This window comes from Microchirus variegatus (genome assembly GCF_963457635.1).
Source record: "Microchirus variegatus genome assembly, chromosome: 6".
Lineage (NCBI taxonomy): Eukaryota > Metazoa > Chordata > Actinopteri > Pleuronectiformes > Soleidae > Microchirus > Microchirus variegatus.
This window is the reverse complement of record NC_139807.1, coordinates 29,077,878-29,095,614: the sequence shown is the minus strand read 5'-3', so window position 1 is coordinate 29,095,614 and position 17,737 is coordinate 29,077,878. Positions and strand designations below refer to the sequence as shown.

General features: G+C 40.1%; 1 protein-coding gene across 1 annotated transcript; it reads right to left on the bottom strand.

Moving 5' to 3' along the window:
- Positions 1-1,290: 1,290 nt before the first annotated feature.
- rbm26 (RNA binding motif protein 26) lies at positions 1,291-17,013 on the bottom strand. Its single transcript, XM_083891102.1, has 22 exons — positions 16,609-17,013; positions 16,373-16,491; positions 15,924-16,042; positions 14,715-14,806; positions 14,346-14,608; positions 13,801-14,085; positions 12,948-13,190; positions 11,339-11,479; positions 11,098-11,238; positions 10,388-10,496; positions 10,112-10,268; positions 9,018-9,203; positions 7,684-7,788; positions 7,522-7,590; positions 7,339-7,437; positions 7,188-7,262; positions 6,048-6,212; positions 5,366-5,470; positions 4,574-4,777; positions 3,566-3,652; positions 3,368-3,481; positions 1,291-2,290 (listed from the first exon to the last, which is right to left on the bottom strand). Exons 1-22 carry the CDS (start codon positions 16,665-16,667, stop codon positions 2,201-2,203), a joined length of 3,027 nt encoding a protein of 1,008 aa, XP_083747228.1. The 5' UTR covers positions 16,668-17,013; the 3' UTR covers positions 1,291-2,200.
- Positions 17,014-17,737: the final 724 nt, after the last annotated feature.

The following is a 17,737-nucleotide window of genomic DNA, read 5'->3' as shown; positions in this document are numbered from 1 at the left end:
ACAAGAAGCACCGTCCTGCATGTATTTCATAACTGTGTATCAGCAGCTACACAACATAATGTTTGTGTTTGTGTCAGTCAAACCAGACTCAGCTCCATGACACACGCACACAAACACACACGTGCAGAGTTTACATGGACACAAATAATGCTTGTGTGACTTTGGTGGCCCTGCAGTGGGTAAATGAGACGACAGGAGGGGGCATTTAACTCTCCTAGACGAGAGAGACGCAGGCAGAGTGGAGGTATTTTTGGTGACGGCACAGCTAGTGGTGGGGGGGAAAAAAGCTCAAATGAAAAACAGCAGATATTCTGCGAGAGCAAATCTGATTTCTCACAATTATCTCTGCAAGCCTGACAGGCACCAGGGGGAGCCCGGGAACACTGAACTGGCGGACACTGATTGGGTTATCTGTCCTGTAGCGCTCGGAGCTGAAGGATCGTGGGGGACGATGTGGTGTGGAGCGTCTCTCTGCAGGTGTGTGGCCAGCAAAGCCCGTGCAGACAGTCAAAAACCCTGCTCACCTCAACACCCAGAAGAAAGTAAAGGTTGAAAAGTCAGGCTGAGACAACACAAAAACAGAAAATGATTGTGGTTCGGAGTATTTTAGAAACTGTCGATCTGGGGTTTATAGAGAAAAGAAAAGAGACAATATCCTGAGATCGTGTTTATCTCCATGTGGCGAGACAAGAAAAAGCACTTGAAGAACTTACCCACAGGGGTGTGCAGAGGTCAGAGGTCAAATTCTGTGATTTTTAGCATTGTGGTCGCATCTGTTAATAAGATTCCAGTGAGTTAAATCTGAATCTTTGAATTCTTGACTTTTATTCTCAGGATTCTGCCTTTTTTTTCCAAAGAAAGGTTCATGTGGCGCTGGTTCTTTTCTATAATTGTCGCAAAAACTACTGTTTTCTGTTTAATAAATGCACTTGGTTTGATCCGATTTGTTGTTTTTCAGTAATCATAAAGCATTTTAAATCAAATTTAAAGTATCATTATGTCATCGGGCCACATGGAAACTGTTGTGAGGAAGAAGACGAGTGGAGTTTTTAAAGATTAACCTTATATAGGGTTCTTAGGGGTTGGAATATAGTTAATTACCTTAATTTCTATACCTTGGTTAAACTAGTTTTTTAAAGGCTTTCATTTAGAAAAAAAAGTCAACATAAGAACTAAAGTAATATAAAAAATATATATTTAATGCAGTAGCATTTGTCACAAAATAGACTTATTGACAGAAACCATTGACAGTCAAAACAAGTTAATACTTTAAAAAAAGTTGAGGCTGGAAAGTGTCCACAGATCCTGCAACACAAACAAACACAAATGTTGTTAGTATTTACATTATATACATTTGTGTGGAAGTAATAATCAATAACTCATTAACTAACACATGTTCCTTCACATCTTACCTTGGCGTGAAAATCAGTGCAACACTTAAAAGTTACCTTACCGATCCAAACTTCAAGACGTCAGTGGAGAGGACGAGGAGGAGGATTGTGAGGAATGTTAGCTCTTTAGGTGAAGAGGAAGTTTTTTTGTTGTTTTTTGAAATGGTCTTTCTTTAAAAACTCTTTTCGGAGTCTTTTTTTCACTGCCATTTTCTTTTTCTTTTCTTTTTTTTCTCTTTTCTCTTTTTTTGTTGTTCTTGTTTGGCAGGTTGTTTTTCAGACCATTTCAATTCTTTATTTTTTTTTGTACAATCCAAAGAAAGTAAAGCCAAAAAACTGAGAAGCCAAGCGTTCGTACAAATCAGTGGAACCTGGACATAAAATATTTACACATGAGCATTTAAACCAGTCGAGCTAATGCTACTCAGCAGAAGCTAATATTTGCCATTCAGGTTCATTACAACACAGCTTTTTTCTTTTCTCTTAAACCGAGACTTTCACATGTGTCTTAACCTAAACAGCGAACACTGTTTGTGTTTTCTGAATCAAAATAACAACAAAAAAAATATTTTTCTTTTTCTTCATTAAGAGCATTAAAAAAATTCACCATTGTTGATTCTGGTACACATTAAAATTAACCAAACTCACACATTTGTCTACACTTTGAGTACGGGGGCGAAAAACTCTTGCAAAAGTAAAATTTAGATTTTTTTTTTAAACAGGCACTGAAATCATATGAAGTTGCTGGATTTGTTGCTTGTTTTCCACACCAGTGCAACCGGCGGGGGGGAGGAGCCTGTGACCGATCTTCATCTGCGCCAGGAGCGTGGCTCGTTGTCGTCGTCCTCCTCGTCGTCGTCCTGCAGCAGTGCATCGTCACTCAGTGACTCTTCTGGATACTGACAAGTGGATAAAACAAAAAAATAAAAAGGGATTAATGTTTTCTATAGTGTATAAAAGAAAAAAGCAATTTAAAGTGAAAAGACCTTTTAACTTTGAGCGCCATCAGCAGTCAGTTTACACCTGCATGTTTAGAAGGTCACATAAGGGACTCTGTTCTCAGACAGAACAAGTGTTTAATGAAAAGTGCAAACGGTCAAAAGTCTCATAAAGACTCATTTTGGCTGTAATGTGTAATGGCTCCCTCTTGTGTTCACATTGTAATACAACAAGGAGTAGGTGTTTAATAAGCCGGTAGCCAATGTGAGCAGAGAAAATGAAATGAAATACCCCATACTTTAATAAAACCTTCATGAGGCTTCATTTCGGCTTGAAAGGAAGGAAATAAACCAATCCTGACCTTTCTCCTTTAAAGGTCCAGTGCAAATACTGTGAATAGTGTGGAATTAATATATAGTTTTGTTGTTGAATGTATTGTTTGTCAAATATTTGAATATTATAAAGTCCAGCGCATGAGAGCTAGTGAAAGTAATGCAGGGTTCAGTGTGTTGGGCCAATGAGAGCGTGGTATAGAAAGATTTGTTTTATTTTGTTTTATTAATGCAATCGCTGATAAAAAACATTTATCTTATATACATATTTTGTTCCTAATAACAAATAGGCACAGCAACTGACCGACTTTTTAAAATCACGAGAATAAAAAAATATATATTTTGTTCAAAAGGAGTATGAAAGTAGTGTGAACAAGAGAAATTAAATACACTACTGGCTTCTGTAGCCTGACAAGACTTTTATATAAATATTCTTTTATATAATAAGCCTCTGTAGGCCAGGGTACAGTCAGCGCCCTCTGCTGAATCACACTATTTTGAACTTGAGTTTTGAGTTTTATGGCTTTAGTTTAAACTCCCCATTCCCATGTTTGAACGAATATCTAAGTTGAGGTTGGTAAAAAGTGACAGCCCTCCTACTTTAAGCAACGGCTGCCATCTCCATCACCATTAGATGCAACTAAGTTCAACACATTGGAAAGAAGACAATAGAAGAGAGATATATTTTTAAAAAAGCCTGCAAACCTCATTCTCTTCTGGTTCTGCCTCATCAGCATCCACAGCACTGAGAGTGGAGACGGGCTTGTGCCAGGCCAGGCGTAAAACCTGGTTGTTGAATCTCACACCACGAAGAGCCGCCTACAGGTGGGAAAACACATCAGGTGTCAGACTGAGCCTCTGCTCTGGACAAGACATTATAACACAGAGGAGCAGGACAATCACCTGTTCAGCCTCTGCTCTGGTCCTGTAGGTAATGACTGCAGACAGGTTTTTTTCGTCAATCCGGCAATCTTCGATATCTCCATATTGCTTCAAAAGTCATACACACAACATTTTGTTAATTTTACAAGGACGTTCAATCCTGTGCAACTGTGACAAGAAATTCATATACAGCATATCTTATTCTTGAAAGTAACAAGTCGGGAATTAAATATATTTGAGTTTTTGGGGCATTTTCCTCTTCCTCTTACAGCGATACTTAAAACTTAATACTACAGCTGATTTATAATTTTCCTCATTGTCGCATGGAGTTCTTCTCGCATGGCATCATAATGTTGCTAAAGTTCTCCATGACTTCTACAACAACACTCTGCCACTTTCAAGACAATAATCCCTGCTAGATTATACGATTAGACTGAAGGCAGATCAGACTGAAATTGTGTGAGGATACATCACCCAGCAAGTTTACACACACACAGTTAAATCCAGCTATGGCCGTAGTCCGACTAAGACAGGCAATCGGACAACTTGTCGAGTCGGGCTGTATCTTTCTATAAGCTAGTAGGTATTGAATCAGTTTCCTGTTCACCTTTACATCACAGAAAACCAAACTACGAACAGTGAGATGGATCGTGATACAAATTAGATCAAGCATGGCTCAAGTGGTTGCTGTTCTGTCCAAAGAAAAACACTGATACTGTAAGACCGGGAGGAAATGTTGGTGCATGCGCGGATAAACATGCAGGATTAATCAGACTATGAATCACATTATCAAGATATGTTAGTCTGACTAAGGTTAGCCCGATTTTAGTCAGACTAACAGACTTTTAACATTTTGTGTTTTGTTTTAACGATTGTGAATTTGCTTCCTCGTCAACATTGTATTATTCTACAAGGTAATGTATAACAAAATAAAGAATTACATTTAAATGAGTAAAAATACAAGGCTCGAATGATTCATTGGCTTCAGTGGATATTCAGTATTTTCTCTGTAGCTTTAGGTCGACTTACAGCAAAGTGCGGCAGCAGGTCAACACAGTTTTCCTCGGTGAAACCAGATATTTCCATTGCCCGTGGTCGATAGTCCACGACAGAATGCAGTGGCACACCTCTTCCCCGTCCTCTGGAGCCCCTTCCCCGAGCTCTGAGAGAGCCACGTCCCCGAGCATGGACCCCCCGACCTCGTCCTGTGGACAGGAGACCCTTTTTTGCGGCCTAAAATATACGGAAAGAAGTAAAAAATAATCACAATTACAATTTTGGCTGCCATGATTAAATGAACACGATTGTGGGTGATATAGACATTTATAAGGCAGGCTCTGCTGCGTATCAAACACACTCTCAACCAACAGTCAGCCAGTCACAGGGGGGAAAACAAGAGATTAGGGGGCCATTAAGATGCCTGACTGGCAGCTTTCAATCTGCAAAGATTCTACAGTGGACGGTCAGCAATGAGTGAAACGGAATAGAACAAACAGCAATGAGTGAAGCGTAAATCAAAAGTTGAAAGCTTCGACTCTGCACAGAATGAAACCGTATGATGCACCTCCCAAAGACACACTGAAATAACCAATGCAATTGTGGTTTTACTTGTTCAAATCATCACTTTAAAAACATAATTTTGGCCATAATCGTGCCGCCCTACCATCTGACCAACATCCTGAATCACAGATGTGGGCTTGACACTCAGATAATTTAAAGTAACAAGAGCACAAGTGCCCTCAAGTGGCAGCTGTGCATGTAGCATTTTAGCGAGCGAATACGAGCTTGAGGAACAGTTTTTCATCTCCGGCTTCTTATTACCTCAATTTGCAGCTGGGTGTACTTGATCTTCAACAGCGCTGTGTCTTCTCCAGACTGAGTCTTCTTATAAAGGTCCAGCTCTGCATCCAGCAGTTCCCTCTGTGCCTGAAAATATGAATAACTCACATTAGGAAAGATAATGTTGTAATAAAGACATGAGTCAGAGGGAACTGATCCCTTGCAGAGCACGTGTTACCACCAGGAGAAAAAATGTGGGAATTCAGCAAACACTTTCTCGCCTTTTGATATTCAAGATCTTTGATAGTTCAAGAAAAACTTCCAAGTCCAGTTGCTACCAACTCAATGTGTTTTAGATACTTTTGATCTTTGTCGACTCTGAAATAAGATTTTAAACTTCAAACATTCAGACGTAGCTTCTGAGTCAGTTGGTGGAGAACAGGAAGCACCAAGACACTGATTCTTACTGTATTTTCCATTTTTCTCCACAAGTATCAAAGAACAAGGCTGGGGACAGGGAAAAGCAGCACTGTAGCATTGTTTTTTTTGTTATTACTGCAGCAACTTCAGTCGTCTCTGCAGCTCTAAGGTTTTGGTTTCTCAGTAAAGACAGACACCACAGAAGTGGCCTTTGGCTTCTCTGCATTGTTGATGCTCCATATGAACAACGGTATCAAAGGTAATACAAATCTAAACAGTTTGTGTTGCAGGGAGATGACGCTACCTGGGCCTTGCTCTTGGCAGCGCGCAGTGGGTTGTTGCTGTTGCTCGAGATTCCCTTTATCTCCTCTTGAAGTTTGGTGATACTCTTGGTTAACATTCCCAAAGTTTCCATGATCTTGGATTTGTCCTTTTGGATTTTGTTCTTCTCAAGTTTGGATATCAGAAGCTGCAGGGGCAAAAAGAGAAGCATTGAACATTTCAGCTTTTTCAGCCACCATCATTTCATATTGTGGTGACAGTATGGATGGTTTCACTGTAAACACGACCTCTGTGTCAAAATTAATAATTTTTACTGATATGCAAGGGATAGATTAAATATCATATTATGACTATAGTAACCAAAGTCAGGGCTCGAAAACGCATTAAAATCACATTTTACTACACATTCTGCACACTTCAGTCTTTAGTGTTACTTAAGTGGCGAGTCAGTCCACTTCTACTGCTGATAGTTTATTTTTGATTAAGCAGAGAGTTGTCAGAACCCAGAATTTCCAAGGTCACATATTTTCCAAGATGGCTGCCACCATACATACAGGGTCTCTGCAGGTTTCAACAAGTCAAGTTTAAGACTTTTTAAGACTTTTTTTAAGACCATAATGAATACAATTTAAGACCCATTTCAAATCCGTACTGGCAAAAAAGTACAAAAGACATGAAGGTAAATTGGAGCCACTGCTGCTATGCTAAGCTGTAACACACCGCGGCTCGCGCATAGCACACTAGCTAGTGGTGCTCGATAAATTGTCACCGGGCAGCACAGGTGACCTACTTTAGTTCCATGTTGTAGTTCTGTTATCGCATCATCAAAAATAGAAACATTTCAGCACGAGACTGAAGTTTATGCATGTTTTAAATAAAAGTCACGTTAATAGATTTTTAAGACCTTTCAAAACTGTATTTAAGGCCTTAAATTCATTCAAATGATTGGATTCAAGACTTTTTAAGACCCTGCGGATACCCTGTACATACGAACACAGCTATTTTTACCTCTGTTGTATTTGTTTCACAGTTAATCCATCGTACACATAGTATCGTTTCATTTTTATAAACAGGCGCATCGTTATGCTGTTTGTGTCCACAAACTTCCAAAAGGAACGCAGCAATAAAGGTGTAATAAACTCTTTATTCCAGATAATCTTACCTTCTGTGTCTCTATGTGCTTCTCCAGTATTTCTTGCTTCTTCTTCCTCACATCATGTTGTAGTTTTAGTGCTTCCTGTGAATTTTAACAATGTTGTGTCAGTATGAAAATCATAAACCTGTGTGAAACCTTCAATGCCTCTCATCCCCACCTGTTTTTTCTTCAGCGCTTCCTCTGAGGTTTTCTGTGCAGCCTTCAGGGCAACGGGATTGTACACAGTTTTTGTGAGGCCCAGAGATGTTGAATAGACCTGAAAAGGTCAAAAGGCAAATAAATGTACAGAAGGGCAGAAACACCATGAAAGAGACATTTTAAACATAGAACAGGGACTAACTTTTTCAACAGGAGCTGCTGGTTTGGAAGAAAAACCCAAACGGTCCTTCACTGACACTTTGGAGGTATTCTGGGGAGAGAAAAAGGGAGAGGATTATATACACACACATTTTTTCAGATTTTAACAAGTGCATGCAAAAACCCTCGACATCACCACACCCACCTGAGCTGCACCGGCTGCACTGGAGTCATGGGAGGACTCGGAGTCTGCGGGGAGCATTGGTCCAAGGCGGTCTTTGACGGACTGCTTCAGAGAAGTGGCTGAGGGCTGTCAAATGACACGTATTCAATGTTAATCAAACTGTAAATAAAATTTAATGAAGCACATTTCACCAACTCTGATGTCTGGATTTCATCCAAAGCTGGACCTTTGTGAGCATCTGTATCATGTGATTTACTTCATTTCTCTCTACATACAATGACTCATGATAACAGTTCTCTGTAGTTAAAGGGTAAGTGGAGGAGGCAGCTCTTGCATTAATGCAACAAGTTCTTCTAAGTGACAAAATGTGAGAGCCAAGAGAGAACAATAACGTGGTGGAGCCAAACCCACTTGTATAAATGACAAACAGCACCTGTGAGGATGAGTGTAACATTTTACACAGTAAGACTCACAGATCACAAACAAACCACGCGTTGGATGTACTGAATTTTGCTCGACATTGAAGCTGAAAAACTGACAACTGCTATATTTGCCACTTCTATAGGACACTTCTCATTCTGTTGTGAAAACACACAACACTGAGCCTGAAAAGAAACAACTTATTTTCTCCAGAACTCCACCTAAACCAAATTGTTTTCTTCACTTTAGTTTTGACAAACTTTGTAGAACATTAAAAGAGTTGCACGACAAATATTAACATCATTTATATTGGAAAAAGGGGCAGAAACACGCACTCAGTGAAATGTTTTTGACAATTCTACAGCCATAAAATCAAAATAAATCCAGGCGGCCTGGTTATCATGACAGGATTAACTTAGATATTCTGTGGATGAGAAAAGCAACCGTTTGGTCAGCCTTTTATTAACCTTGGAAAAGGTCAACGAAAACAAATCTTTAACAAATTTGAGGGGAGGAAAAGAGGAGAAATGGGCCTTTTGTGTGAAGAAATCTTTGATTTAAACTCATGACTCATGCTGCTTCTTTTATTGAGTGTACTAAAGAGTATAAACTGTTTAACTTGAATTGCCGTATGCAATAAATAAAGGTACTGTGTAAAAGTGTTTTTCAGCAACTTGTACTGTCTCTCCATATAATTAAAGTGTGGTGGTGTAAAGTATTACCATATTGTCAGCGCCAACTTCCTAGAAATGTGTTAATTGTATATAGTTTACACAAACGGATCAAATGATAAAGCAATAAACCAGCAGCTCCATGAGCTAAATCACAGATTTTCTTTATGGACTTTGGTGCGGTAGAGTAACAAGTTTACAAACTTCAGCTTTTAAGACAAAACAAGCCTGTTCTGAATAACTGTTAAAATATAAAACTTTTACCAGTGCTGGTTGTGACTGCTGCTGTGGGCGAGACTGGCCCTGAACTTCATTGTCATCATCTCGAAACCAGTGCACCCTGATGAAGCGGTTGTCGAGGACAGCTTCTGTGCTTTGAATAGCCCGCCGGGCCTCATCCGGAGAGGCAAACTGGATCAGTGCAGTCTCTGGGTTATTCTGGTACACCACCTGTGAGAACAGATAATATGTTACTGTGTGAAAAGTAAAGGTACTGGATGCTTTATATCAAATGAAATGAAAAACTGCATAAAGTAAAATCACAGTTGGTCAGTGCAGCCACCTTCTGGCAGGAAATGGTATAGGAGGAAAATAAGGCTACCTCAAGGACCTACGTTTGATCTCTTCTTTGTATATATGAATGATCTATAAATCAAGGATCAACAATTGGATTCCACCAAACCCTTGGATACAATTTACTGACTGGTTGGTTTATCGTGTATATTTGAATTCAAAGCATTTCAGACAAGTTTATTTCACTGACACAAAGCTGGATTTCACACAATCAAAAATCCATCTTTGCCATCTCCGAGATACTTGCTGGTTGAAACGAACCACAGTAGTTTAGAAAAATTAGGCCCTTATAAAGGAAGACGTACTGGCATCCATGGGTGTGTTTTACATGTAATTCTGCGTAAAAATGTCTATAAGGGCATTAAATTATTTTCGATGTCTTGCATAAACTAAGGAAAAACAGATGCCTTTCAAAAATAAACCCCATTCATTTAAATGTATTTGGGATAACAAGTCATAAAATCCATCCAAACTTTACATTATTAAATAAATCACCAACTATTCTGACAATCAATTTATCGGTTTGAGTGTTTTTAATGATTAAAACACAAGTTCTCTATATTGTCATTTTGAGAGAATTGAGAGAATCATCAGATTAAACTATTATGACAATAATCATTAATTGCAGCCCTAATCTAATCCACAACAAAAACCAAGACTTCATAAAAGGCTTACGTCAAACACACAAAGTAGTGTATTGGCTGTTGTATTGCTGTGTAATGTTTTAATGACTATTGATTGAAGATGTGCCGACTGCATGTCCACTGCACCATGTAGGGACTGACCTGCAGGTTGACAATGGAGCCAAACTTGCTGAAATGTTCATTGAGTTTGCTGATGTTGTTGAGCTCAGGAGGAATTTGCCGAACCAGCAGCTTGGTGTTTGCAAAGAATGGAACTCTTTTGTGGAAGCCCTGGTGGTTAGGTTTGTTAAAGTTTGGTCTGAATGAAGAAGAAGAAGAAGAAGAAGAAAAAAACAGTTAACAACTCAGCTACAGTACTTATCACACGACGTGTCAGATACGTTTAACCAATGACATCAATGAAGATGGGGGTCTCACTTGTCAAACCAAGGTTTCTTGGCGGGGATTCCTCCATCGTGGGAGAGGATTGGTCTCTTTCTCGGATCAGACTCCATCACAATACGCATACAGTTGTTAGGAATCTTGTCTGGGGAGAGACAAATACAATCATGATCCAATTAACAACAGAAAAGTGTAACAAGAACAAATGTGTACTATTGACTGTTAGTGATTACAGCCATCTGTGACATCTAATGCACATTTGAGCTGGTAAACATTACCATGAGACGTTTATTTAACTGAATCACAACTTAATCCTCTGTTAGGTATTCAGATAATGTATGATGTATGATAATATAATTTGTGATTTTAGAAGATATTTTTTTTCCTTTTCATTACAATACAATTTTGATTATCGATATTTATAAGTATGTTAATTAAGCAGATCTTCAAATGTGTTTGTTTGGTTTGCGCACAGAGTGAGTATCACACATTATTCAGGTCAGATGACTGGTAAGAATGCACCTGGATGGTTTTATTTTGCTTTTGTTTTTTCCACCAGAGTGAGAGGCAGACGGGATTCCTTTGTTCTTTTGCTTGTTTTTGGACAATGAAACCACCCAAAAAGACAGTAATCAGCATTAAACATTGTTTCTTTCGCCTGCGTACAATACACACCCACAGTGAAAAACCAGTCTTTATGATCTACACATACAATTTCACCATAGAAAATCACCTGCTACCCATACCTCTTTGTGGCTTGTCGACCTCTCCCATTGTGAGTCCAATCAAGTTGGGTCTCTGGGCATTGACCCGATGTCGATACATCGGCCTGGAGGTATTGGTGATGCTGGGAGCCTCAGGATTGTACACATCTGCTTCATAGTTGTCTGGTGACGAGAGAGAGGATATTAAAATAAGATTTAAAAAAATACTGTAGCAATGATTTATAACAACACATTTAAAAGTTTAAAGATATACTGCATTTACCAGAGGGGAAGAGAGGTGCTGAAGGCTGAGGAATTGAGGGTCGCATTCCGGACGTGACGATAGTGGGAACAAAATTGGCGATGGGGTTGTGAGGGACCTCCATGCTGGGCGGCTGCAGTGGAGGCAGTGGAGGAGGGGGACCTGTGTCAGACAGAACCAAACAAACACAAAAAACATGTCAGACCAATTTACTTCCTCTCTATATCACTGTTATGGTTACAGTTTGAGTCTGTTTAGTCATTTAAACTTGTTAATAAATAAAAAAACTATTTCATGTTTTTCACACTACTTTACTCCTTTTCCCAATCAGAATTTCGAGCAGCGTTTTAATGAGTTAAGAGTATGTGTTTAGAGCACATGTGTCAAACTCAAGGCCCGGGGGTCCAGATGTGGCCCGCCATGTCATTTTATGTGTCCCGCGAGTGATTAATTGGTCCTAAAAATCTGTGTTAAAATAGGTCTATGCTGCTTTATTCGTTGACCATAAACTACATTTCCCACAATGCATGGCGAAACACCATCGCGTACTGGGTTACATCTATAATGCATAACATTTGTAACTTGAATAAGTAATAAATACAGAAAGTTATTTAGCAATATGTTACCTTTATTTTACATTATATTTGGTCACATTTATTCTGTATGACAGTTATCTGGCCCTTTGAGGGTAACCATTATGCTGATGTGGCCCTCCGTGACAATGAGTTTGACACCCCTGGTTTAGAGTATGCTCAAGCTGCCAAAACATGATCATTTGGGGAAAAGAAGAAAGGAAAAATGGAGAAAAATAATAACCAGAGGAAAAATAATTGTGCATTTGTGCCACGTGGTGCTCTGGCCCTAATAATCTCATCTGCAATGCTTCGATGGCCAATGTATTTGACACTATTTTGACCATTATGAGCCATGCTGAGTTGCATCCCCATGGACACAGCACAACAGCACCACTACTGAAAAACATATTTTAGGGGAAACCCTGAAGAACTCAAGCTCATGTAAGTGTTATAATGCTCTCCAGAGCAGAGCTCAAAGTTCTGTTCCACAACTCATCAACTCAGCGTCAACTCAAAGTCACTTATCACAGCTTTGGGTCAAGCGCATGTGCTCTGACATAGTGCTGCTCTAATGCTTTGCAGGTCAAAGCAGTTTCAATTTGCTGAAAAGATCAAAATATGTGGCTTAACCAGGAATGATGTGCTATGACCTTTCTAAGCATTTTGAATGGGCAGTGGTATAAAATGAGTGCTGCTGCTTTTGATTTGTGCAAGGCAGATCAGTGAAGGAGACGGACTTGATCATCATCATCACTGAATGTATGTAAAAATGTATGAGGCAATTCATGAGGGGAAAGAGAAGAAGGAAAGTTCAAAGCAGCACCAGTTATGCAATGTTATGGAGGTCGACTGCCGTAACATGAGTAATGTTTGTAAATGTAAAAACTATACTCCACAACCAACTCCTGGAATAACTAACATTTATAGTTATTCTCACACACCTTCTTCTACACCACATTTCTGACACTAATGATATTTGCTAATAATTATGATCACAGGAGCCTAGTTTTGTTCGTGAACCAATTTGTAACAGAAAAAATAAAGTATAATCCTACCTGCAACAGGTGGAAGGCTGGGTGGAAGGGCACCTGGTGGGGGCACAGGGGGCCGCAGGTTGACAGGTGGAGGGTTCATGAGTGGTGGCGGTGGAGGGAGCCCTGGAGGAGGCAGTTGTTCCACACCTGGGATTGGTGGAGGTTGGAAGGGCATCATGTTGGGCAAACTGACATCCTCCACGACGACCGGGTCACTTCCGTGGTCGAAAGGACACATGTCTCCACGCATGCAGAAGCCCTTCTCTGGAAACGATAGAAAACAATCAGAACAACAATATAAAAAAAACAGCCATTTGTAGTAGAGGTTTACCAATATAAGAATTATGACCCATTTCAAAAGAGAAACAAAACACCAGAAATTAGAAAAGAATCGGTCAATGTCGAAGTCTTTTTTCACTAGTAGCACAGTGGCCCACGACTGAACATTTTAGGGGTGCACACCGTAAATCAACATGCTAACCAAATATTCACCTTTCTACTCATTTCCACTGTATTACTAATAAAAACTTTGATAATAGATGCAGAAATTGCAGTGTGCTGTTCAGTGTCACATTTTATTCTGCACATTTGAGGATGCAACATAGAAGGTAAACCGACAGCACCATCGCTGTCATTACAATACAAATATGAAAAATATATACCATACATTCAGAATAAAAAAGGGGCATTTTATGAGTCCCGGGGAAAAATTATCCCATTTTCAATGACATTATGGTTTGTCGCCACACATGATTAATATGTGTCCCTTACATGCTTAATAATCACATAATCACTTGGCGTTGGGATGGAAACAAGTGCAATGACTGGTCAAAGTTGTCTTTTCCCAGCAGAAATACTGAAGGTTGCTTCTTACCATCGTAGTCACGGCATCTCTTCCTCTGTTGAGGTGGTGGTGGTGGTGGTCCCCTACTAAAAGGGACACGCTCCACAGGGTGCTGGTCAGGGCAGAAGTCTGACCAACTCTCTGTGGCGTTGTTGCCGTGATGGTGAGTCGGGGCGATGACAGTAATGGTGCTGCTCAGTGTAGGCACGGGAAAAGTGGTTGCAGTGGAGATCTGCACTGCTGTGGCGTAGCCATCACCGACCTCTGACCTTTCCCCTCTTTCATGATCGTACTTCAATTTTCCAGAATCTCTTTCTGTGAACACACAATGGACATATAATACCAATAAAACAAGGATTGCAGTGTATAAAGCCATGTATAGAGATAACCTAGAGGGACCGCGGGTACATTCGATTCATTTCGTGTTGGGTTGCTGTATTTGGTTTTGTTCTTTATAGTGTAATATAAATTGTAAAAAAAATAAAGTGTACATTTAATTCTATTCTATCTATCTATAAACACGAGTGACTGGACTGTGGTGAATGTGTGAAACTGAGCATCAACCACGTTCTTACCTCTACTCCTGCTCCTGGATCGAGTTCTGCTGTGAGACCGGCTTCTGCTGCGATCACGATCCCCTCTATCCCGGTCTCTGTCTCTCTCTCTGTCACGGTCTCGGTTGCGATCTTTGCTCCAACTCCGGCTACGGCTCCGACTGTAGCTACGACTGCGGCCTCTCCTGCGATTGTAGCGGTCGCGGTACGAGTCCCTCCTCGGTGGTATGCGGTCGTAATCCCGCTTCCTGGGGCGATCGTCTCTCTTACGGTCATCAACTCTCCTGGGAATTTGGATGAACGATGGCATTTAGTGAAAAGTAAATGGGAGACTGAAACAAAAAAGGGAAGAATAAGAATCACACGAATGCAAGTGGCAAGTGCACCCACCTGTTGTCTCTACTGTGACGAGAGCTTGATTGTGGAGGGCTGTGAGTCACTCGCCGAGAAATCTTCTTCTCTCGGTCTTCTTCACAGTTTGTCTGAACAATGAAAAAAGCAACTTCTGAAACACTTAGAAAATCAAAGACAGTCCCTGACATGAGTCATCCTCCATGTTGTTTTAATTGTAGCATGTGATGATAAAGACGTAGAGAAATTGGGACCCATCGTTTGTTTTATTCCAAGTTTAACCCAAACCAGGCTTTACTGCCAGCAAGAAACCTCTGCAACTCCCATTGAGATTTCTGATGGGTAGCTAGGTCCACTTTTCCTGAGCAAGCTGCTCTATCTGCCTCAGCTATGAAGGGCACCTTCTACAGATTGTATTTTTCAGATCTTTCCATTGATGTTCAATAAGCTGAAGATCAGTATTCATATAGGATCATTGCAGAATAATCTAATGCTGCTTTTCCACGACATGGTCCTGTCACGCCTCGGTCACAGCATGGGTCGACTCATCGTGGTTAGGTTGTTTTTCCATTACAATAGTACCTCCTCAACATGAGCGGGGTCATCACAGCATGAAGCTGCTGTGACATTGCTCGCAATCGTAGGCTTTCAGCAGTGCTGATGAGATTTTAGACATGTTCGTGCTAAGGCTAGTTACGCTGGGACCATGGAGTGGAAGAGCGCCATAAGCCATTATTGGGTGCATTTAGCCGTGTGTTTAGTTGGAGACATCTAAAGCAAAATTTCATTTGGAGGGCCTTTGACCAGCAACTAAGACTAAAGAGCTTAATTGAACATGAACATAGTTCCGGCGAGACTTGACAAAAAGCTCCAGGCCAAACGAATATTCTCCTTGAGGCTTTGCAGCTTGTCAAAAAGCATTTTTAGCAAATGTTTAAAAGGGTGTTGGGTGGTGCAATCCTTCACTGATGATCCTTGACCTCTTGAACTTTAGCCTTTCTTAATAAGTAGCAGAATTGGTCTGACCTAGAGATTTCCTGTATCGTTTAAATGAATAAATCCTGTTGCTACTTTTTCAATTTGTAACCACCAAGCTATTCACTTCATTATTATGTTAAATACTTAACGTAAAGTCTAGTATTTGTTACATATCTCAAGAGTGACGGGGGCGACCGCCTGTGCTACAGAGGCTATTTTACACAAATCTGAACACACAGGTGTGCCTTTGGGCAAAAAAAGGAAAATTACCTCATCTTTTTTCTGCTCTTCCTTGTCAACTTTGCTCACAGGCGCTGGTACTTCTGACTGAGGGAGGTAATTTTTGTTGTTAATGGCTTCAAACAGCTTATCCACAAACAGCTGGGTCTCTGAAAGGAGAAGAGATGATATTTTAATGCAACAACAACAACCAATAACATTTATCAGTTGTTTCACAGGAAGACAATTATCCAACAACGCTGGGTAACTAGTTACTGTAATAAAGACTTTGATGATGTGCCTGCATAATAGGTAATGTTTCATAAGAAGAGGTTGTTCTAAGTTTCTTACAAACCTCCAAAATGTACATGTTTTATCATTTGATAAATAAATATGGCATCACTTCCACCTTAAACCTGCAGCTCCAATTTAGACATTTTAAAGTTGCTTCGATGTTAATTATATTCACGAGGAACAAAATGGAGCGAGGTATTATTTACCTTTCTGGAGAAACACATCCAACTGGTCGATACACAGTGCTTTTAGTTCCTTCTCGGTTTTATCCTTTTTCACCAAAGCAACAACGTACTTTGCGAGGGCAGAAGGGTCTGCATCACAGCTGAGGGCGCGAAAGAAACAAATTCGTGAGGCACAAGAACATTAAAATAAAACACATGTTAAAACGTGTAGCCGAGTGCTACAGAAAGAAAACAGCCCTGCGGCTAACGACACTTACATGGGCTCAAGGGTTTCAGACAGCCATGTTTTCAAGGCATCGAGGTTTTCAATGATCATTTTGAATCCAGCCGAACTCTCCCTCTCCACCGCGGCCAGAGTTAACGTCCGCTGCTTTGATGAAGCTCACTTACTTACTCGTTCATTTGGATGACCAGCACTCGCCTATCTCTTACTGGGCCTTGTTTTTAAAAGCGACGTCTGCTAACTGTAGCCGCGTTAGCGTTACCAGGCTAGTTAGCAAAAGAGGGGCTCTCTGCGTGCCGCTTAGTTTCTCCGCTGTCGTCTTTTACTTTGATCCCGGAGGCGCACACGGAGCGAGTCTGTTGTTTGTCGACGTTCAATCAACAAACTCCGAAAGCTGAGAACGATTTATCAAAGTACAGCGATAGGGTGCACCCACGTTAGACGCGTATTTCCCCCCTCTCGCAATGAATTACTTCCGGGTAAAAAATGTTTACTTCCGTTCCGATGTTGTTCTCGTTCAGATAATATCGCGAGAGGCAGTCCATTCACATATTTGTAAAGTTCCTGATTCCCCTAGTGTTATGTTTGCACTCTTCACCGTGTCTGTTTTTCAGGTGTATTGCTGTTGTTATTGTCCTCATTGAGAGTTTGTATTTTTAATGCTAAATAAAAAAATAATTATAATAATTATTATAATTTTAAAGTACTCAAATATTGTAATAAAGTCAAGAATACTTCCAAATATGGAGTTTGCCTCTGATTCCTCCTCCTGCTAAAGTTCTGACCTGCCTGACTGAACATCTTTCTATTACTTCAAGGAACAGCTGTCTGTCTGTCTGTCTTTGGTGTGTCTAGGTCACTTGACAGGCATCAAAGTCATGTTTGTTGGTCCCTAACATTAACATGCACACCCGTTTTATTATATAAATACATTACATTTTTAAAATTCATCCAGAAGGAAGCTTATCTCAACCCTTTATAATAGAGGTGTCAAACTGGCCACTTATCATATTATCATGAAAACATGGTCTATGACCCTCTGGCATTATTATGCCATTATTAAATTATTATGGTAAATGATAAATGTGGACACTCCCCCTCTTAATCGTACACAATACTTATCTGACATCATGTCCTGTTTAATACTCTGAAAGATCAGGAAT